Source organism: Vipera ursinii (assembly GCF_947247035.1).
Source record: "Vipera ursinii genome assembly, chromosome: Z".
Lineage (NCBI taxonomy): Eukaryota > Metazoa > Chordata > Lepidosauria > Squamata > Viperidae > Vipera > Vipera ursinii.
This window is the reverse complement of record NC_139517.1, coordinates 109,485,048-109,508,349: the sequence shown is the minus strand read 5'-3', so window position 1 is coordinate 109,508,349 and position 23,302 is coordinate 109,485,048. Positions and strand designations below refer to the sequence as shown.

The window sequence follows — 23,302 nt, the reverse complement described above, 5'->3', positions numbered from 1 at the left end:
GAATTGGATGACAATGACAAGTACCCACAGAGGTACAATTTGCTAACTGTATCTGTGAGCAGGCTGCAGGTTTGATGAAGTAGCAAGGAGTAGCAAGGAGTAGCAAGGAGGACTATTCTATAGCTGAGTACCTGCCTCATTGTCAGTAGATGTGTTTTTAATATTTTTGTTTATTTTTTCCCCCATTTTGTTGGGGGCAATTAAGCTGACTTTGTAATAATGCCGCTGGTAGTGGTGGTATGAAGGCACCTTTTTGTGGCGATGGGAATCCTGGTTGTCCTGAGGTTTGTATGCCATCTCCTAGGAAATGCATTGGTGTCATTAATGAGTGTCGGTCCATGTGTTGTGTGTCTGGTAAGAATGGCATGTTGCTTGCATATTTTGCTGGTTTGTATTCTAGTGTGATTGACATGGTGATGAGTACTTGTGCTGTTATTTTGATGATATGGTTGTCTGCATCATAGAGTGGAATCATTTTGATGAACCAGTTGTTGATTGGGAATTTGAATTGTATGTCTGGATCTCCTGTTGTGTGGATTTGTTTTTTTTTTGTACGATGTCATCGTCTTGAAAGAATACTACTTTGTTGATATTTAGATGTGGAGTGACATTATCGTCTTGTAGGTAGTGCAATAAGAAGAAGAACAGAGTGATGCTGATAGATTCAATGGTATATGGCAAGCAAAAGAGCATGGAATGTTGCAAGTATGCCAGATAGCTGAAGAAGTAAAATGAGCATTGGAATAGCTGAAGGACAGTGAAGATGCCCGAAAGCTAATTCACCATGGAGGCTCACTGAATACCAAAGAGGCCAAAGTGGCCTGTAAGAAAGATCAAACAAAAATAGAAAAGATACATGGCAAGGCAAAGTATTACATGGTGAGTACATAAAAAACCAGCAGGCAAAGTAGATAACATGGCTAGGCAACGGCTAAAAGCAGGAAAGTTGAAGAAAGAGGCAGGGTGGTTAACTCTGGCTGATCTTGAGAAGTCACCTCTGCAAAGAACCTGAAGATACAGTGGATCACCTGGTTAGCTGTTGCAAGAAGATCCTATAGATTGATTACAAATAACAGCATGACAAAATAGCAACAATGATGCATTGGAATACCTGCAAGAAATCTATTTGCCTGCAATTGGTGGGACTACAAAGTAGACAAACTAATAGAAAATAAAGAAGCTAAAGTGCTGTGGGACTTTAGAATTCAAAGAGACAAACATTTGCCACATAGCATTCTTGAGTTAACAGTTATCTATAGGAAAGAAAGAAAGCAATCTTAGCCAATGTTAATAGTGCTTTGGGTGCAATTCCCAAACATCTGCAGCGCCACTTGAAAACCATCAGCATTAACAGAATTACCATTGGTCAATTGCAAAAGGCAGCTTTTCTTGGAACAACTTACATTCTTCACCCTTTAATATTATTAACAACAACATCTGTCTATCCCAGGATTGCCAGGTCTTTGCGGAGGACTCAATTGGTGGTTAAAAATGCCAAATCCAGTCTAAACATCTGCATAACTGACTGTGCAACCAACCTTAATAATAATGTTCTGGACAGTTTAAAACAAAACAACACAAAAAGGAGTAAAGATGGAAGATAACTAACAGATGAGAACAAAGACAAAGAAAAAGGGACTTCATTACTTACCAAATGCCTGGGTGAAGAACCAGGTCTTCAGGGCCTTTCAAAACAACAGTTCAGAGTTTAAATCTCATATAATGATTTAATGTTCCAGGATATCATGCAAAGTTTGGAATGGCAGTGCAGCATCTTTTGGTAAATCAAGGACAGCATTCAGTGCCCAATGACAGGACTCAACATCAGTAAGCTCTGCCAGCATATAGTTTTGCTGCACATAAATATATGATTACTACACAGTACGGATACAGCCAAATTAGAAGGGAAATCGACACAACTTGTCCCAATATTTAATATTAGCACTTTAGACATGGATCTTATATAGTAAGCTAAAGGCCATACTCAGAAAATGAGTATGCTCATGAAAAAGCAAGTGAAAACCAAAACAAGAAAATGTATAAATAAGACAGGGTGAATGAAAGAAATATTCCACTTCCAGTTGTAGCAAAATAGATATTCTGCTTCTTGGAAGTATTAAAGGAGAGTATGGAACAGCAGTTCAAACCATACAACTCTCTCATATTTTTTCTATTAATGTCCTATATTTTTCCCTTAAAACTGAAAGTAAATTTTTATCAACTGTATATATTTTTGCTTTTAAAAACCCACAGAGTCATTTGAAAATATGATAATAGCTAGATAAAGCTATTAAAGCTTAAAGGCTAGATAAGTCAGTTTCAAATATTTATGAAGAGTGAGTTCACCAATAATTTTTAAGTTATTCCACTGATGGGTAACATGTGACCCCCCATTATCATGGGAGCTGTATTGGTCACCAGTGTGTTCCTGGGTGCAATTCAAGGTGCTAATTGTCACCTTTAAAGCCCGACCTGGCTTTGAACCAGGTTAGCTGAGGGATCATCTTTTTCCAAGAGTTTCTACCCATCCAATTCGATCCAGCAGATTGGGCCTGCTGCAAATCCCCTCAGCCAAAGAGTATCAACTTGTGGAAACTGGAAGACAGGCCTTATCTGCTACATCCCCTGCCTTGTGTAATATTCTCCCCTTAGAAATTAAAATGGCCCAACTCTGTGGGTAAGGCTTTAAGAACTTGACTATTTACCAGGGCCTCAGACTGTGTTAAGGGCTCTGTTTCGTGACTTTTATATTAGCTGGTTAGTTAACTTGGCTGCTGTATGTATTTATTGTTTGGATGTTTTTATTGTTTTAAATTGTTTTAATTGTTTTATAGTTTCAGAACTGTCAGCTGCCCAGAATCACTTGGTTCAGTTAGTTGGCTATAGAGATTGAATGAATAAATAAAGACATAATTAGTACCAAATTTTCCTTAGAACAGTGTAAATACTAACACATTAAAACTTAATAGATAATATTTCCACTATCATTTACTTATAATTGTGAGCTCAAGGTATATAGTTCATCTCTCAACAAACTGCTATCTGACACAGTTGTGTACTTTCCCATTTAGCCCAGCAAACTGAATAATTATGGGCCAGGCTGCTGAAAATACTGGACTACTGCCAACTTTCCCAAAAATCTTAATTGGAATTAAAAGCAATAATAGTCTAATAACTGGGATACTGAGTGAGAAAACATTGTATGGGAAGAGGGGGATACAGTACATTATGCACCATTTGAAAATACTATTGCAGTCTGAAAGGTTTTAAGTTTCATATCTTTGACATAAAGTAAAAATATTATTTAATATAAGAAATACTCATACATTCACCACTTTCACAGAATAAGACCCCTGTATCCAATAATAAAGTGATTTGTTTGTTTGTTTGTTTGCCACCCATCTCATGGTCAAGCTACTCTTATATGTTCAATTACATATTGCAGGGGAAGATGGGTGTGAAATGTTGTGAACAATCCACCTAATTTCTGATTTGTGGAGAACACTTATCAAGGCATCTAACTTTGGACAGCCTAATCTTCTGCTTCATGTGCTTTGTGGTACTGGCTGCTAAAAAAGCATTTATCCAATTTTTGATAAATTAAATTAGGGTATCAGACTAGCGTTCAGAACACCTTGAGTCCTAGTCCCATCTTAGGCACAAAACCAGCTGGGTGACCTTGGACCAGTCTCATTCTCTCAGCCCTAGGAAGGAAACAATGGCAAATCACTTCAAAACCTTGCCAAGAAAACAACAGGGACTAGTCCTAGGCAGTTACTAGGACTCAATAATGTCTCAAAAGTGTGTGTGGGTGTGTGTGGGTGTGTGCAGGGATTTGCACACATGCACACACACAAATATGTATTGTCCAGTTCTCACTTTTTCACTAATACTAATTCTCACTAATTCACTAATAATTCCCTTTTCTACTGAGCCTTCACTGTTTTATACTTTTAGCAAAGTATATAGAAAAGCCATGTGGTTATTAAAATCATGGGAAAGTTGTGATCCTCTTGATGCTGATAACTACAAGTTCCAGTTTCTTTTTCTCTTGACTATGCTGATGGGATTGCTGAGAGTTGTAGCTCAGAAAAATCTAGGGATATAGGTCTCCTCTGCTGGATAAAAGGCTTGCTTTACTACAAAAATATGGCTTCCTCACTTCCTGTGGTTTGCTCCACGAGAAGAACATTAACTCTTATGCAAGGACTTCATCAGGATTTTCTCACTTTGGAAACTAAGGTGGAACTGCCCACTCCTATTAGAGTTTACTCATCCTAGTGAATTCAGTGGGGCTACTTATAAATGTGCGCATTTAGTGTCACAGCCTTTTTTGAAATGTTGCCCAATTCTTTCCCTCCTCGCTTTATTAAAACTTACCAAATGATTCAAAAGTAGTCACACCCCGTCATCTAAGGTACTCCATAGCATTGCTGTGAAGAAAACAATTGAGACCTCTATAAAAGCCACTCTTTGCTTCCGGAACCGTTTTTTGATTGCAGTGCTGGCAGACATGTGGGGAGATCATCCCCCCCCACCGTCTGGTTTTCTCCTGCCGGGGGACCCTGAAAAGGGTCAAAAGTCACCCTGGAGGGGCGACGAGTGTGAAGAGGACCCCTGAGTGATCGTGGAAGGGAGGCATCCCTCCCATTTGATCCCAGTCAAGGACAATTCTTTACTTGGAACAAACTTTCCTGCCCACCAGTGGATTCAGCAGAAACAACTTAAGAACAACTTTTGAAGGAAGTGAAGTAAAGGTTTTTCAATTAAACTCATTTCCCTTACCCAGGCCATTGAAGTCTAATACTTTTATTCCCATTGCATCCTATCCCATCTTTTGGAACTTGATGATTTGTCATAATTTCTGAGGCAACTGCAAAATGTTTTAAGCCTGCATTTCAACCAGGCATTGCAGACGTGAAAAACCCAACATATCTGAAGTCCACCAAGTTGGGGATGTTGATTTAAACTTTAGTTGGAAGAACTTGTATTCAAGTTATACAGCATATGCTATGTCTGCAAATCCAGTATGAGCACGTGTGTGCAGGGCCTACCATACACAGTCATACTCAAAATACCTTTATATTGTCATCCAAGAGGACACACTAGATTTAGATATATAGTGATAGACTTATGAATGAACAAATAATTGAGTGGAAAGAGAGAATTCTGCTGCCCACCTCCTTGAGGTGAAAGATCAGGGAAAAGTCACCCTTTGGATATGGCTAAAAGCCTGTCTGAGTCCCTGGATCATTTTGGGTTGTTTCAGCTTCCCTTCATTCCATCTCCAGAGTGAACAGAATGTGCTGCCTTCTCCAGGACTTCCCTTATCTTTCCAATGAGCTCACAAATCAGTGTAAAGTATACAGAAACAGGTTACAGCTTTGCAAAATTCACTAGCTTCCTCCATAAATCTCTGTGTTTAATCTGTTCTGATTTATCTCTTGTGAGCCTAAAGAGGCCAGGATCTTGCACCCTCTGAGAACAGGTAGAATTAAACTGAACAGGGTTACTTCTGAGCAGTCATGCACCTTAAGCATCCAGTACCCGGACAATTGCCTTTCCAGATTGGGTCTCTACCAGACTGCAGCTTTTAGGATTCCCAGATTGTGTTGCTCTTCATCTTTTAGAATGACTGAAGATTATGGCCACTGGTGTCCAAGACGATCTGGGAAGTACCAGGTGGAGAAAACACAGCGAAGTAGTGAAGTGTCTCTCGGCTCTCCTTCAGCGTTTTGATCCTCTTGGCAGATAATTCTACCAGCCAGAAGGGTCGTGTTTAATTTCTTTTTGTCCTTTGTCCGCCTTGAACAAGACAAGAGTCGCCTCAGGGGCATGCAACAACCGCGATCCTCCTCCGTGAAAGGATCGGCCGGTCCACGGTCCTGCCGCGCTCTCTACCTCGCCTGGGTCCCTCCCTGTCCATTTGACAGACACCGCCGCGGGCTTCGCAGACCGCCGCGGCCCCGGAAGCTGGATACGACAATGGTACGATGTTCGCAGACTGAGCTAGCTAAAGGGGAAACATGAGAAGACGCGGCTATTCATGTTCCCGGGCTAGGGCGCTAGGGTCTGGACAATAAAGGCGAGCAGCCGCCGCCGCGGGGCGAGAACTCTCGCGAGCGGTGTGCGTGCCGAAAGCGTGTGGCGGGAGCTGGGATGGGAGCAGGGAAGAGCGGAGCCAAGCAAACCAACGAACAAGCACGCAGTCAGACCGAATCCCGGCCCCGCAGCCATCGCAGCTCCCAACAGCCGCCAGGTACTGACCGCTGGAGGCATCCCCGGTAGTGGGAGAGGGCGCGCGCGCGCTTGCCGAGCTTGACCTGAACCAAGGCAACGGGAGGGAAGGGGCCCGTCCCCGCAGACCTATCTCAACCTCACCTTCGGGCACAGAGTGGTCCTTTTTGTACCAGCGAGCTCTCCCCGTCCCGGTTTTCCTCCGCCCTCCTTTTGCAAGAGATAAAGGCTCTGTCCGCAGCTGCTCTCTTGCGGTTCTGACGGGGGACAGAAAGTGAGGATCCTGGCAGGGCGGTGGGGCTACAGGTGAAAGGTCGCTAAGGTTTTGCCGTCCAAAGGGAGAGCTAGTGAGTCCGCCGGCCGTGTCCACCACGTCCGGGGCGCGACCTGGTCTTCGTAAGCGCTCGGTTTCGCCGCGGCTCCGCAGTCCCGCTCGCCTAGCGCGCGCGACTTCTCTCCCCGTTCGTTCCCGTTTGAAATGAACCGCGCGTCCTTCAAGGAGTGAGCGGCTTCTCTGTCTAAAAACAATATTACTGAGAATACAGCCCGAACGCCTTTTCTGCCAGAAGCATCCCCCATCACCACCACCACCACTCCCCACACCCCAGGTTAGTAAGATTCATAGTAATAGCAGTGAGAGGCTGTGAGGACTAGATGCGCAAAAGATCCTGCTCGGCGTCCTAAGGGAAGTGAGTGCTTTATTTTTGCCTTTCTGTTTGCTGACTGGGGGCAGGCCCGGCGCTTGATCTCGTAAACCCATCATCGCTAATGGCACAAGTGAACTGCGCCTTGTCCCGTTTGTGAGCGGAACTGCCGCACCTCTACCGGTATTAAGCAAGTTAGGGACGCGCAGATCCGCAGGAGAATCATCCGAGGGAGTCGGCGCAGCATCCTCCGTTAGCCGCCGTCTGTTCTCCAGAGTGCGCATCCGCACTTCTGCGAAAGTTGATGGGGCCTCGGCGGAGGAGCGCTTGCGAGGGGCGGGTTGGTGGTATTTGCGGCGACCTTTGCGGAAACTGGGTCCCGCCGCGGGAAGCGGTCGTCGCTTTTTCCTGCATGCTGTTCTCCCACCACTCCCACCAATGACCCGTGTCTTTCAAGTGCCGCTCTGTATTGTGCCTTAAAGAAGGAACTTGACACATCTAGACACGATTGATGCGACTTTCGCAAACTGGATGTTCTCCGAATATTTGAAATTCGCGTGCTCTAGATTTTGAAATACGCATGTTTCGACTTAATTAGTGGAAACTATATTTCGGCAGTGGCTCTGAGCCACTGGTTACAAATCGCAATAGGATTATTATTGCCCCTTTCTCCCTCCCAGCGGACGGGCTTGTTTCTAACTTCTTTTGGTTCTGCCGGAAGGGGACCGCCCTGGTTCCACCTGGAGTACGCGTGGGAACGCCTTTGTCGGGAAGAGAAGAGTCCGGCGAACATGAACCAGACCGAGGCCTTCGAATGGTGGCGTCTTCAGAGGAGTGAAGGAAGGTTCTTTGGACGCCCTCAGAGGCAACCCAAGATGCTACCGTTTAACTTTGGGGGAAGTACCACTGGTTCAGCTGAGGCCATCCTAACGGGGTAATGTGATGGTGCCCGGAGGCTTTTCTTTGTTGTATCTTTTTTTTCCCCACCAGAGGAAGACCTGTATGATGCTCGAAACATGACAATGGTCTTTCCGGTGCCAGATTCGCTCTTGGGAAAAGTCCTGAGGGTTGGCCGGCAGGCACCTGGCGAGGGCGGGGGACCAGAGGGGACTGTGTGGGGCGCGAGAGTTGTCTGTCGTCTGGGCCCAGATACGCGAGCGCCGGCAGGTTCCTGTTCTCTTTTGGTCCAGTAGCGCTTGTCCCATTGCCTCGGAGTCCAGTCCCCCGCCGACCCGCAAAGCGGCCTGCCATGCCGACGTGCGTCCACAGCGTGTTTTTCTTGCGGACAAAGCCGAAAGAAGTCTAAACAACATCCTCGCAAATATTGACAGTGGCTACTTCAAAGTTTTTTTGGAGTGGAGAGTGAGGAGAAGGCGGCGCGATTCCTGGACGTGGCAAAGCTTAGTTTCTTTGGGATGGGGATGGCACGAGGGTGGGGCGCTGTTGGCGCTGATCTCTTGCGTGGCTTTGGTCAACAGAGAGGCCAAAGGGAGCTCCGGCCGCGAAAAGCTCCCTGTGTGGGTTCTGACGAAGCGAAGGCGAGCCGGTAACAAAATTAGTAAAGGGGGGAGCGCAGCGCTGGAGAGGACAAGAAAAAGCAAAACAAGGCCGACGACGCCACCCGGGACTCTGCTTTCATCTTTCCGCCTTCCCCCACCCAGAAACGCGTAGATGTGAATCTGAACGAGCTTTCTGCTTGGGCGATGCTACGTTTTTTTGTCATGGATTGGAGCAGGGCAAGTTGATAAACTTATCTCGCCTCTCAAGGTGGGGGCCCTTCAGCCTTGAAAAACCCTTAACGCACACGCGTTTCAGAAACGAGTTTTCCAAATTTGTTGGGCTGCCTCTCTGCGCATCTTTTGCAGACTTCGCCTCTATTCTTCTTCCTGTCCTGCCATCTCTCTGGCTGAGTCTACCCAACACGCTAAACCAGGGTGCCACTGGAGGGTGGAATGGTGTGCTCACCAGGCCATTATAAAACACAGTCGTTGTGAAGCAAACCAACGATAGTTATTAGTAAAACGTGGTTAAACAAGCCATGACTTGCTTATGCAGCTGAGACTGTAATTAGCCTTATCTCTAGCAATGAGCACCCATAGGGACAGGCAGCATCACGTGCCTTTCTTTTTCTGATTGGGAAGAGCCCTCCTCTTCCGCCGCCCCCCCCCTCCGATTTATTTTTCTAACCATAGTCCATTCTGGGTCGTCTCTCTTCTATTTCTGATGCCCACCTGCCTCTATCAGACTGGTCTTCAAATCTCGGAGGTATGTGATATTTGATCAGACACTTTTTATCCATATTAGTCAACCATATGTGAATGCTTATGGGCATGCTTCTCAATTGGTCCGGATGAACCCAGAGACCCTGAACCAATGGCCCCTATCTGCGAGGTGCCTCAAAATTTCCACTTTTGTATTTGTTTAATTTAATCTTTTCCCACAGGCTCGCCTGCGTTAACTTGCGGTGTGTGAAGGGTGGAGGGGGGGTAGTTGGGGGGAACCTACCAATGGTATCCTGTGCAGGTTTCTAAACTAAACTAAAATAACATTTGGCTACAATTCAAAGTCAGTTGGGAGTAAATCCTACTGAGTTCAGTGAGTCTTGCTTTCTGCTAAACTTGCAAAGATTGACCCTGTTTGAAGAATTTCCCATCACAAAGTGAGATCTGTTTCCAGAAGCTTGTAGGCACGTTCATGGAATGTTCTTGGGAACAGTACAGTGGTTTGTCTCTTTTTTTCCTGTGATTTCCCCCCCTTATTTCTCAATTAACCTGCAGTCCTGGGATTTCCCCTTAGTCTCCCATCCAAGGACTAACAAAGTCTGATCTGGCTTAAGTTCAAAAGTGGATAAGGTCAGATCGTAAACGTGTCGGCATACCTTTCTGTAGGTGTTCACATTTACAGACAAGAAAAACTGATTTAAATCCCGGTTGTTCAAAAACAATTCATAATAATCCTGGAGTTTTACTATGACACTCAAGTGCTGTATTCACACATACTTATTTATATCCACATCGAGAACATAGCAGAATATTTTAGGCTTGGGACAGATGTATCTGCTTGATATGCAGAATCCTCCAGTGGTTTAAAGCCACACAGAGAAAAAAAGAAAGGCTCCCACGCATTCACAAGTCCCATGAGATTTAACGCGTGTACATTCTCAAAAGAAGGGGTGCAGGCACATCCTTGTTTGCTCAGGATTGCCTTTGTTTTTCTAAACCTCCACCACACAAGTGGGAGAGACAATGTTTCTGTTCTTTTCCTTGAAGCGCCAGTTTGGATCCTAGGTCTGTTGATGGTCTTGCAAAAAAAAAAGAAAAAAGAAAAAAAGCAAATTTCAGCAAAAACCTTTCCCCAACCGTTTGCGCTTATAACCGTTTGTTCATTTTTTAGAGTGGCCTCCCTCCTTTTCTGGACAAACAGTGCTTGAGGCTGCTAAGAGTAATAAAATACAGACAATTGTTCCAATTTAATAGTAAATTATTATTTTTTTGGGGGGGGGAACCCTTAATAGAAGGAAACAAATAAATATGTAAGCTAGGCGAAACAAGTCCCCCAGCCTTACATTAGCAAAGCGGGCACCTCCATTGCAAAACCTGTCTGCTTCTCAGGCAAAGAAAGAAAAACACAAAAGCTTATCAAAGTTGTATCAGATCTAATAATTGGCTGGGGGAAAAAAAACACCAGAAAATCTGTGCTGTACATTGGGAAACAAACCAACAACAGAAACGTTCCGAAAAAAACAGTGACAGTGGAGAAGTCGCAGTCCTGGTGGGAAAGAGAGTTGTTTGTCCCCCTTTCCTGCCCGATCTTTCTATGCGTACGTGTTTGTATATGTGTGTGTGTGTGTTTGGGAGGAACAGTCTAATTATTGGGAAAACTCTCTTTGGCCAAAGTTCCTTGTTCGCTTGCAGAATTGGTCCTGTCGCTAGGGGGCGTGCAGACAGGTGTAAAGGAGGCGGGGAACGGGACCGGCCGGGAAGGGGAGCCCCCAGACACCCACATCAGCTACGCCCTCCTGCCCAAGCCGCCTGCCCTCCGGACGGAACTTCCGTCTCTCATTCGCGGACGCGGCGGCAAATTAGCGGGGTGATGGTGGGTTTTGGTCTCCGATTCGGTGGAAGAAAGTGATGCTGCAAGAGATGGAAATAGCCAGGTAAAAAAAAAAGGAGGCGAGTCCGCAGAGAGTCATTGAAACTCCATAAACGCAAATCGAGGTTAGAATCGCACAGTAGCTCAGCTGAGCCGGCCTTTGATTAAAGCGCGCCGCGTTTCCACCTCTCTCCGAGCGGCGAGCCTTGTTTGAAGAGGCGCAACGCCCAGGTTCGCTTTTCGCTCTAGCCCTGATTAAACCAGCCACCAGATGCCTTGGCGGGGCGTGTGAACTCAGCCATGGGATGTTGGGTTTAGCGTTTCGAGGAGCGACTGATGCCCGCTCTTCAATGTTGGCAACTTTTCGATCTCCCTTCTCTCCCGCCCCGTTGCGGGGGGTGGGGATGGGGGTCAAGGGTAGCCCTGACGGCTACTGCAGCTGCTGCTGGCGGCTCTCCCTTGGCGGGCAAGTTCTCGCCCTTGATCTCGTGGGTTTCCCTCCCCTCCTCCGCGATGCGTCGGGTGCTGTCCTGAACCCGAGTAACCCGAGGTTTCTCCTTTGCAGAGCGCGCCTGCCCCCTCTGACCGGAACTGCCTGCCCGCACCCAGCCGGCCTGGTCTCGCCTGAAGAACGTTGCCATCCTCCAGTCATGAACACCATCGTCTTCAACAAGCTCAGTGGCCAAGTGCTCTTCGAAGAAAGTGCCAAGGAGCACGACAGAAACAGCAGCCGGCCTTACGGGGCGGTCTTGGAGGTCTCCCCTCATCCGGAGGTCCTGCTGCCCGACCGACCTCCCAATAAAGACAACCTCAGCGTTCGCCATAAGAGGACGGGGTAGGCGCCCGCAGGCTGCTAGAGGCTGGGTAGGGGCTTGGAGGGGGGGCAGGTGGGAGGAGAGGAGGTTTGCCTGGGGCAGGAGAAGTGAGAGACTGGGAACACCGACTGAAAACATTCTGGGGTCGCTGTCCCTCCCCCCTCCTCTTCTTAGCCTTTCCTAACAAGGGCCTTGTGTGAATGACCCAACCAACCCATCATTTATGCCCATTTTTAATTTTTAATTTAATTTTAATTTTAATTCCATTTATATCCCGCCCTTCTCCGAAGACTCAGGGCGGCTTACAAGCTTAGCAGTAGCCTTCATTCTATGTATATGCCTGCTTATTAGGGCTTTCACACACACCCCAAGCGGCATTATTACAAAGTCAGCTTAATTGTCCCCAACAATCTGGGTCCTCATTTTACCTACCTCGGAAGGACGGAAGGCTGAGTCAACCTTGAGCCTGGTGGGACTCGAACCTGCACTAATTGCAGGCAGCACTAATTTAGGCAACACCTTCACTTCCAAACGTTTCCTGTTGAGCTCAGCTCAGCATTCTAGTGTTTAGTTACAATTATGTTCCACTGAATCCTTTCCGAGCACTTTAAAAAGATACAGGCATGCTTTGAAGATAAAATCCCACCGATAGGGTTAGGCTCGGCAGTTCGCATAGCAGAAACAGTGAAACTGTGTACAACTGACATGAACTGGTATTTTGCTGGAAATCAGCAAATACCTAAATACTGTGAGAATAGGGAAAAGTTGTGCCAGGACAATAATTGAAAATTGAAGTGGCTGAGCATTTACCTAGGAGAGAGACCTCAGTGTGATTTACATCTGAGCAAACTGATGTTGCTGCAGATAATAGTAATAATAGTAGTAGCAGTAGTAATAATAATAGTAATAATGATAATTTCAAAAGAAAGGAAACTAGCCATATCTATTAATCTACATTACATTTGAGAGGCAGCTAGAGACAATAATCACTATGGTGTTAATTAATTGATATAGAATTTCTTTTGTTGTGGATGTTTTAACCATGCAAAGCAAATTTACTGCTGTTTATTATTGCTTTTCAAGTGATGGATAATATGATTTTATTTGCTGAACATTTATCCAGACTTGGTTGGTTTTTAGGAATGCTTTTATACAATTATTTTGCAATTGACTGCCACAATGCTGCTATTGACTTGCTATTGGGTTAACATGTAAACCATGATGTGTCTACTGTGTCTACATTATGAAGCTAAAGGAATCAACATTTGCCCCTTTTGTTCAGAAACAGGCATAAAATGGATGGGTGGGTCAGCTGATGGCTTGTACATGGACACTTATTATAAGATCATTGTAGATGCTTTCATAAACAAAATGAGACAATCCTAATAATAATGCACATAGATCACAATGCTCATTTGTGAGAAATATCTTCATCAGAAATTTAAGGGATATCAAAAATGGAAAGGGAGAATAGATTCTTTTCTCTCTGAAATGAAAAGTTAAAAAATCATACCAGGTTGAAATGCTGAAATGCTGAGATGCTACTACCAACGGATTCATACTGAATTACATTTCAATAATAATAGTAACAAGTAAAAAGACCAAAAAGAAATAAAAATAAAGGGGGCATTCATGGATGGGGTGGGGAGGGAATAAGCATCGTTTGAGGGCAGCCTCCTTGGAGGAAATAGAATCAAACTTCAGAACCTTAACCAGAAATTGGCAATAATATGGAAGGACAAAGAGCAGCAGAATAGGAAACTGACAGAAGAAAACCCTGGATGAAATCAATAAAACGCCTGCTCTCAAGCAGGTTCTTGATATTTCTTGAGATTTGTGGAAAGATCAAGTCCAGTTGCTTAATTTGTATACTTGCATGCCCATCTTCTCAGTGGGGAGACCAAAATTCCTGGGCCAGTTTTAAGGGGAGATCAACCCTGTCCCTGGTTATAATCTGTTTCTCTAAAGATTCCCCTTTGTGTCGTGATTTTGGATACAAACTTATGTAAACTTGCCTCTGTGTAAATTCCATGGAACTTTATTCAGTAAAGCTTCTTTCCACGAAGGGGGACTGCATATGGTTAGGCTTTACATTAATTAAACAGGACATGTCTAAAAAAACAATACATGCCTGAAAGATGAGACTAAGTTGTTAATGTCTTCCATTGGATGAACTTCTGTTGGGATAGGAATGTACAAGCATCCCATCAGGCCAATATTTGCCTTTGCCTAGAGAAAAATTCAGAGTGCAATATTATCTATTCATAATATTGGATAGATAATTCTGTGTATCTAGAATATTAATTGCTTATCAGTACTGAGTTGTTTGCAAAGGTCAAATTTAATTTCATTTAAGATTGGTCATGTGCAGAAATTACTAATTACTAATTAGTCATAAACAGATGTAAGACTCAGAGCGCTGGAAGTGGGAAGGAAGTTATTGTCCGAATATCTTGAATAGCCAAATGTGTAAATTGCTTGATCTCAAAACAAAGTGGGTCATGATCACACTAGCCCCACTATCAGTTAAACTAAGTTCCTCAAGGGAAGGCTTGCCCCAAGATAAACAATATACAAAATGTTTTTGTTGTGTTACCAGATAGCAAGATTACTTAGGTGTCTTCCCATCACATCCTTTTGTCCTGCAAGTTGATCTCAGCTTCCTGGTTCATGTTTGGGGCTCATAGGCAAACTGGCACCCAGGTCCTAGATTAGTATGAGATTCATGCCCCCTTTGATTATATATTTACCAGCTGGCTTTGGGGTTTTTGATCTGAGTCAGTTGTCTTATTTTAAAATATAAGTAGAAGTACCTGGAGAAAGGGATGGAATTTAACTCTTTATCTCCTGCTCCAATCTAGGAAAGTTTTTCATATGAACACATTGTTGATCTTGAGAGGACACCCCCTACTGTTGCCTACCCTAATAGAGCAATTGACTGTCCTCAGCCTAGCTCACAGTGTGTTCAGCAAGCATATTGTATAATGAAGCTGTGAAAATGAAGACCCAGGAGACCACTAAAACCTTGGGTGCACCCTCAGGTTCTCTCCTAGTATTGATACTAAATATTAACTGTAATGCAAAGGAAAGGAGAACATAATAAGTAGAGAAGAGTGATATTGACTGTGTTTAATCAAAGTTAATTCTAGTAATAATAATAATAATAATAATAATAATAATAATAATAATAATAATAATAATAATAATAATAATAATTTTATTTATATACCGCCCTTCTCCCGAAGGACTCAGGGCAGTGAACAGGGCAGACATATAAAAATACAAAAATACAAAAGTTAAAAAGAATTAAACATATGCCCAAGCTAAAAACAGTAAATACATATATTAAGAATGACAATAAAAACCCAACCCATCCCCCATCAGGCCAAGCCGGCTTGTTCAAATAAATGTGTCTTCAGATCGCGACGGAAGGAGCGAAGGTCGGGCGCCATCCAGAGCTCAACCGGCAACCGATTCCATAGCTCTGGGGCACCCACAGAGAAGGACCTCCCCCTGGGGGCCACCAACCGACATTCTCTGATCGGTGGCACCCTGAGGAGGCCCTCTCTGTGGGAGCGCACAGGGCGGAGGGAAGTTGATGCCAGCAGCAGGTGCTCCCTAAGGTACTCCGGACCCATGCCATGTAGGGCCTTAAACACCATTACCAGTACCTTGAATCTCACCCGGAAGACAACTAGTAACCAATGCAGCTCACAGAGCAGAGGTGTAACATGGGAGTATCGGGAGACTCCCAACACAACTCTCGCGGCTGCATTCTGTTAAATTAGTTAAATTAATATATAGTTTTCTCTGGCCCAGGATGGTTTTGCAACTCTTATTCCTGCTCCTATCTTGGCTTCCAGCACAGATTGTGCACTCTAAAGGAGCAGTAGAATAATGACTGAAAATAAACTAGGTTTCTTTAGAGAAGCTCCTTCAGAGAAAGCATTCATTTTAGTTAGTAGATTTTTACCTCGCCTTTCTTAGTTAATTAATTAATTTAGGTCCAATTTGCTTTAAGCAGCACATGATCCATGATGGAACTTACAAAAATGGCGTGCCTGGAAATTTACATGTGGTCTCCTACTGAGGCAGATTTATCTAATTTCAAATATATATGAAAATGCTCAATTGCTTAAGGAACCTCAGTAACTTTAAGATGTATGGTCTTTGACTCTCAGAATTCCACAGCCTGCTCTCTAGGGAATTCTGGGAATTGAAGTTCACACATCTTTGAACTGCTGAGATTATGAAGCACTATCCTACATGCCCCCATTGTGGGGCCAATTATTAGTAAGCCCAGTTACCTCCCATTGACTGAATGGGTTTGGGAGTAGGGTACACTACTGTTATTATTGTGGTCTGTTGGACTGATACTAATCCATGGGGAAATCTTTGTTTTTTTGTGCTCCTCTCTTGCTACCTACATGGGGGGGGGCTCTTTTGCATCCTAACAGCAGCCATATTGCTAGATGCTGAGGGTAGTAGATCCTTTGTTTAAAGGTAGAATTGAAAGAAGAGTGCAGGAGAGTTTGTTGATTAAGCCAGCCCTTTACTCCCCAATGCCCTGGATCAGGGGTCCCCAACCACCAGTCTGTGGACCAGTACCAGGCCACAGCATGCCAGCAACTGGTCCACACAAACAAACAAAGCCCCATCCACGGAATGCAGGCAGCACACAAAACCCCACCCCCTCTGGTCCGCAGAAAAACTTCTCTCCATGTAATCAGTCCCTGGTGCACAAAAGGTTGGGGACCTCTACCATAGATATAATGGGATGGCAACTCCTGACATTTTTGCTAGCATGGCTGAAGAGTTCTACATTGGAGAAGATTGCTGAACTTGCTTTCTTTGGCTGCATTGCATGGTATATCTGTGTCCGGTGAGACATGGAGAGAAAAGCTAAAGACTTGTGTCAAGTACCAAATGTTTTCTGTTAGCAAACACTGTTTTGTCTGCAATTTCTTTTCTTCTCAAATCCAAGGTCAGACAATGTTTTAACAGCTTCCTTACTTGAGAAAGATCTTTTATCTTCATAAGAAGTTGAGATATATGCAGGCCAGAACTGGACGATGGTATTTAAATTATCAAAGCCTCCAGTTTGGCAACTCGTTTGTCCCATATCCCTTGGGATGAGTTTTGCCCTTGGTTCACATGCTTATATATTTGCTTTCTGCAGCATTATTTTGATTTTATGAATATGAGGAGAACTATCAGAACTGTTACAGATAGTCAGGATGATTTTTTTATGCAATTAGAGAGGTAAACATGCAAGCTCCTCTTGGCGTATTCTTCCATAAAACCTGAATAAATGATTATGCATAGTTTGTAAATCCACACTCCCTCATATGTCTGTATTTGTGGGCTGCTCTGAATGCCTTTAGATCTTTGTTTAAAGAACTGTGGCCTTCATGCCTCAGTTGCCCCATATGTCTCAGAGACTGAGGCTGATCCTTCTGGGGAATATTTGGAATCAATTGACCTTTAGTTTAATCAGCAGGGTTCTCCTTTATGTTGCTTGTGATTACCATTGATCATGTACAATGACAGGAATATGTTAGAAAAGGCTCCAGAGTCATTCCCATGTATCATGTTGACTTCTAGGATGGTACTGATAATCCAGCTGAAGTTGGAATTATTGTAATCACATTCCTGTGAAAGTACAGTTGCTTAATAGCAATAAGACAGTCCAGACCTAAGAAGCCAAAAGACACAAAGCCAACTGAGCTGAAATTTGGGGTGGCCAGATCCATATTCTGACTCTGTGCTTTATCCCTATTCAGCCCCTAGCAGGAGAAAACTTGGAGGGAAGGGAGAAGGGAAGTTCCTAATCACAAAAATAATGCTGTAGTGGCTCGATGGGTTAGGACGCTGAGCTTGTTGATCAGAAGGTCGACAGTTTGGCGAGTAGAATCCCGAGTGCCGCATAGCAGAGTGAGTGCCTGTTACTCGTCCCAGCTTCTACCAACCTAGCAGTTCAAAAGCACGTAAAAATGCAAGTAGAAAAATAGGGACCACTACGGTGAGAAGGTAACAGCGTTCCGTGCGCCTTTGGCGTCTAGTCATGCCGGCCACATGACCACGGAGACGTCCTCGGACAAGCGCTGGCTCTTCAGCTTTGAAACGGAGATGAGCACCCGCCCCTAGAGTTGGAAACGACTAGCACGCATGTGCGGGGGGAACCTTTACCTTTACTATAGGTAGTCCTCAACTTACGATCACAGCTGGCACCAGAATTTCCATTGCTTGGCAACACAGTTGTGAAAAGAGTTGTGCCCAACTTTACAATCTTTTGTGCCATGCCTGTTAAGCAAGTCATTGCAATTGTTAAGTGAATCAAGTAGCCATTAACCCAAATACAGCTTCCCCCATTGACTTTGTTAGATGCTGTCTGGAAAGGTCACAAATGGTGCTCAAAGGACCCCAAGGACACTACCGACCATTGTAAATACTTGCCAGTTGTCAAGTGCCTGAATTTAAATCACTTTTTTAAGTGACATAATAGCTTTGAATGGTCACTAAACGAATGATTATAAGTTGAGAACTACTTGTAGTTAAAAAAACAATAAAATTATTTGTGTGTGGAGGGCATAAAGAAGTTGGTCATTGGTTGTGTTAGCATTAATGGGCACTCTATTGGGGATCCACACATGGGGAGCCATAATGTAGCCTGTTCGATTCTGGCATAGTGTATTGCTTGAGCCTGCCATTATGATTTATGGCTTAATTTTTTTCTGCTGATCCCGAGATCTGTATATTTAACAAACCGTGGGTAATGTTGTGTCCACATTGATTATAGTCTATATCTACTATTCTGACTTGGGAGAAAGGGAGAAGCTATAGATCAGACTTTCATAAATGGAAGCCAAGAGTTCATTTTTGTAAAACATTTAATCAGTTTCATTCTCAACCCTGGATTGGAGTAGCAACCTGATATATACAGTCATGACGAACAATTCCCTTTCATGACTCACTGATGCCCTGCTTCTCCATCCCACGAGTAGTTTTATAAATGCATAGCTTTCTGCCTTTTACTCCTGAGACCTAGGAGGCTAAGAACTCAATATAGCTTTTCTCTCCCCTCTGTCCTGCCTCATTCACAGCGCCCGGCAGAACAGTGGGAAGGTGAGGCACAAGCGCCAGGCCCTGCAGGATATGGCACGACCACTGAAGCAGTGGTTGTATAAGCACCGGGATAATCCCTACCCAACTAAGACAGAGAAGATCTTGCTGGCTCTTGGCTCCCAGATGACTCTGGTCCAGGTAAGAAGAAAATACTCTGCAGACTCTGCTTTAAAAAGTCTGATTGGTTACCATCAGATGTACCAGCAAGTATAGTTTACATCTAAATAAAACATGCATGATGTAAAGACCATTTGCAGCCTCTGAAAATCTTAGATATGACCCATCTGGACCACCAGAAGTTACACACTTTTTTAATGTAATAGAAGGAGGAGAAATAATAGAGAAGAGTAAAATTTGTTTACTTGTGGCACTCCAGAATGCTCCGTCTCCCTTCAGATTATCCCATTCCAGAGGTTTGTTGGTTTCTGGAAGTAAATTCTTCAAACCAGACATGAAGGATTTACTTTCAAAAACTGCCAAACTTCCCTAAGACAGGAAAAGTTTTGGCATGTTTCAGAATAATATTTGGGAGCTCTCTTGAACATTCTGTTCTTAGAGTGACAAATTCTGCATGGCTGTAATGATTGGAGAGTAATATTAAGCACGTTTAATTTTAATACATTTGAGAGTATAGGATGCCATTTAAAGGCCAAGTATGGTTCTCAATCTGGAAAGATGCACATCTGTCCTATAACAATTTCCCCCAATTTTGTGTCTTCCAGTGGTATTGAACAAATAACCAAAGTTCTTAGAGCAGCTGGAGTGTACTTCAGCTGCTCTTTCAAGTACATGTAGATTTATTTTTCTCTTCAATTAAATGGAAACTGAATACCAGTTATTTCGTTCCAAAAAAGCAGCAGCCACAAGCTTTTATCTGAATATTAATTTGATTTTATTGTTTTGATCTGTTCCAGAAATAAGTATCTATCTGTCTCTTCCTTAAAACTATTGGTACTGGAAGGAAGCTGGGAATTAAACTATGGCAAGAAACCATTATTGTATGAGTAAATTAAATAATTTCTCTGGAAAATATGGATAGCTTGATTTAGGCTTCCAGATGACATTTATTACATCAACATGACTGTCTATACATGTGAAACTGTAGCATCCATAATTATGTTTGGTTGGATGAAGATCACTTGAACAGGGTGGAGGAAATCAGGTTGGGGAATATTATAGTAAGAGTAAATCAAGTGTTTGATTTCAGTGTTTTGGCTTTATTGTGATTTCTTAGCAATAGCAGTAGCATTTAGACTTATAGCACTCTCTCACTGGTTTATAATGTTAGCTATTGTCTTCAACAATCATCATTTCACCCACCTCGGAAGGATGGAAGGCTGAGTCAACCTTGAGCCCGTTAAGAATGAACTCCTGGCTGTGGGCAGAATTAGCTTGCTTTTTAACCATTGTGCCACCATGGCTCCTTGGGAATTTTGTTGTATCAAGTCTATTGTGAAATGATGTATAATAAAACTTAGGCAGGTATGGAGATATGTTTTCATTCTAGTCCAACCATTAACCTTATCATTTGACTATTTTAACTGTGTAGGAATAAGTTGGATACTCCCATTAATTTTTTTCCCTTTTTTGAAGGATTTTTATTAAATGTAGTCCTTTTGCCTTCTTAACTTTTCATGGCAATATGTTCCACAGAAGTTAAATAGCATGTCTGGTTAAGAAGAAAAATGCTTAATTTTACTGACCATCTATCTTAGTTGACAGAAGCGTGTGGTCTGAAAACAAACAAACAAAAAAATTATAATAAAATATTCCAGATGTTCCTTCCATGCTTGGTCCTGCAATCCTGTCATATCTGCATGAAGGAAAAGAAATGGAGGGAATGAATTGTGGTTGAGATCTGATTATTGATTATAAGAAGCCAATCTTCAAGAATAATAATGACAGAGTATATTCAAGTCACACCTGAATGTAGAATAATTTCTTTGCAACTATACCAACTCATATTTTATCTTGTGAACTAGGTCATGTTTTAATATGTACTTGAAAAATAGTTCTCATTCCTTAAAGCTGTGCATTCCAGATGATCAAATAGTGTTGGATGACTGACTTTAATCTAGGATTGTTAAGTGCCAGGACACTTCTGGAGTTGACCAAAATAAGTGTTCTCATGATCTGCATTTCCTTGTCATGCATTCCATATAATGAGGTTGACCTCTTCCTTTGCATCATTCTGTCAAATTCTATAACACGTTGCTGTGTTAGTTTTATTTGGTTAAGTTGATATAGCATTAGAGTTATGGTTTTATTTCAAATCTTTCTTATGTCAAATCTTTCTTATGATGGGATTGGTGCCAAATTGGAAAAAGAAATTCTCTCATAACCCACCACAGTCAATTATTGTTATTAATTTTAGCCATTTAAATTGCAATCTGAAGCTGATCTGCCTTGCCCTAATATCCACGGAACTTAGTGGAACTTGTTGCTGGGTAAATATGAATAAGATTGCATTAAGACTCCATAAATATTCACGTGAAGAAAAAATATACCTTTGAAATAATTTGCCTTATGTATAAAGAAACTCTTTATATCTGTGCTGAATCGATAGCCCCCTAGGGACATTCCTAAAGTTATCTCTCATAGCCTCTTAGCTTTATGGCTTAGACTTAGTTTAACTTCCCTGGAGGTCCATAGGCTTGTTACTCTGGGCCCTTCATCTTCAGTTTTAAGTTACTGCATTAATTGTATGTATTATATATATTTGAATATTTAATAGAAGAGCGGAAAGTCTTTTTAATCATGTCAGTTCTGCAGTCTTAAGTCAAAATCATTCAGAAAACCTACCATGTAAATATTTTCCTATTAACACTGCCTGTTGTTGCTTCTCTTTCAGATTGTTTATTACTTGCTGTTTCTTCTATCAGAAGAAGATTGTATTTATAATCTCTTAATCCAGGGTTGGGGGATTATGCAACCAAAGGAGTGCTAAATTGTAAAGTAAATTATAAGTTTTCTGAATCCAGCTGGGGAACCCTAAGATTTCTTACTAGCTTTTATCTTCAGCCAGCAATGTTCTAGCTACGGATGGTTTTCCTTTAATCCCCCAATCACACACAAATATGTTAAGTATAACCAGAAGCCATTGACCATTCACTAGTTTGGGACATTTAGATGGATGGAAATCCTGATGAAGACCCAGTGGAGACATTGTAGAGTGACAGAGAAAGCAAAGGTTTTGTACACCCTCTCAATTTTATTCACTACAAGTAAGTAAGTAAGTTAACACAAACACTATAAGCAGGTTGGAAAAATTAACATCGAGTTTCTGGTGGAAAACAAAATCTACTGTTTTCCCAAGAATCTATTTCCCAACCTTGGCATTTTAAAGGTAGATCAATTTCAACTCTTAGAATTTTCAGCAATGGCTATGCTGGCTGTGTAATTCTGGGAGTTGAAGTCCATATTTATTTATTTATTTATTTATTTATTTATTTATTTATTTATTTATTTATTTATTTATTTATTTATTTATGGGACTTATATCCCGCCCTATCTCCCGAAGGACTCAGGGCGGCTAACAACAATAACATATAATAAGTACAGAAATTAAGATAAAATTAAAATTAAAGTCCTCTGTGCAATAAATTAAAATTAAAAATTAAAAATAAATTAAAAATTGTAAACATAATTAAAATGCCTGTCAGTCCAGGTCAGCCAGGTGGAAAAGGAGTGTTTTGAGGCCGTGGCGAAAGGACTGGAGATCTTGGGCCATACGAAGCTCAGGGGGGAGCTGATTCCATAGGACTGGCGCTCCCACAGAGAAGGCCCTTCCCCTGGGGTTCGCCAGCGGACATTGTCTAGCCGACGGTACCCTGAGCAGGCCTTCTCTGTGTGAGCGTACTGGGCGATGGGAATTCGTTCCCGGTAGCAGATGGTCCTGCAAGTATCCCGGGCCTAAGCCATGTAGGGCTTTAAAGGTAAGTACCAGCACCTTAAATCTCACCCGGAGGGCAACCGGTAACCAATGCAGCTCATGGAGTAGAGGTGTTATATGGGAGTATCGGGGAGCTCCCATCACTACCCGTGCAGCCGCATTCTGTACCAGCTGAAGCCTCCGGGTGGTTTTCAAGGGCAGCCCCATGTAGAGAGCATTGCAGTAGTCTATACGGGAGGTAACGAGTGTGTGGGTGACTGTACGTAGGGCATCTCGGTTCAGAAAGGGGCGCAATTGGTATACCAGGCAAATCTGGGCAAATTCCCCCCTAGCTACGACTCCAATATGATCTTCAAAACTGAGTCGTGACTCTAGGAGGACGCCCATATACCTGAAAATTGCCAAGGTTGGGGAACCCTAATTTAAGATGATAAAAGTAGTAAGCTAGGACTTGGAGATCCAGCTTCAACTGAGCCCTGGAAGTTCACTGAGGGACT

The 23,302-nt window shown here is 43.0% G+C and overlaps 1 protein-coding gene across 1 annotated transcript in view; it reads left to right on the top strand.

Annotated features, from left to right (window-relative positions):
• The window catches only part of ODAD2 (outer dynein arm docking complex subunit 2), a gene marked incomplete at both ends in the record, with an annotated part of 153,961 nt that overhangs the window by 92,696 nt on the left and 37,963 nt on the right, over positions 1 to 23,302 (top strand). Inside the window, 2 exons of the mRNA XM_083379420.1 lie at positions 11,539 to 11,808; positions 18,892 to 19,051. Coding sequence (XP_083235546.1) covers positions 11,539 to 11,808; positions 18,892 to 19,051 — 430 coding nt within the window. The remainder of the gene's footprint in view (positions 1 to 11,538; positions 11,809 to 18,891; positions 19,052 to 23,302) is intronic.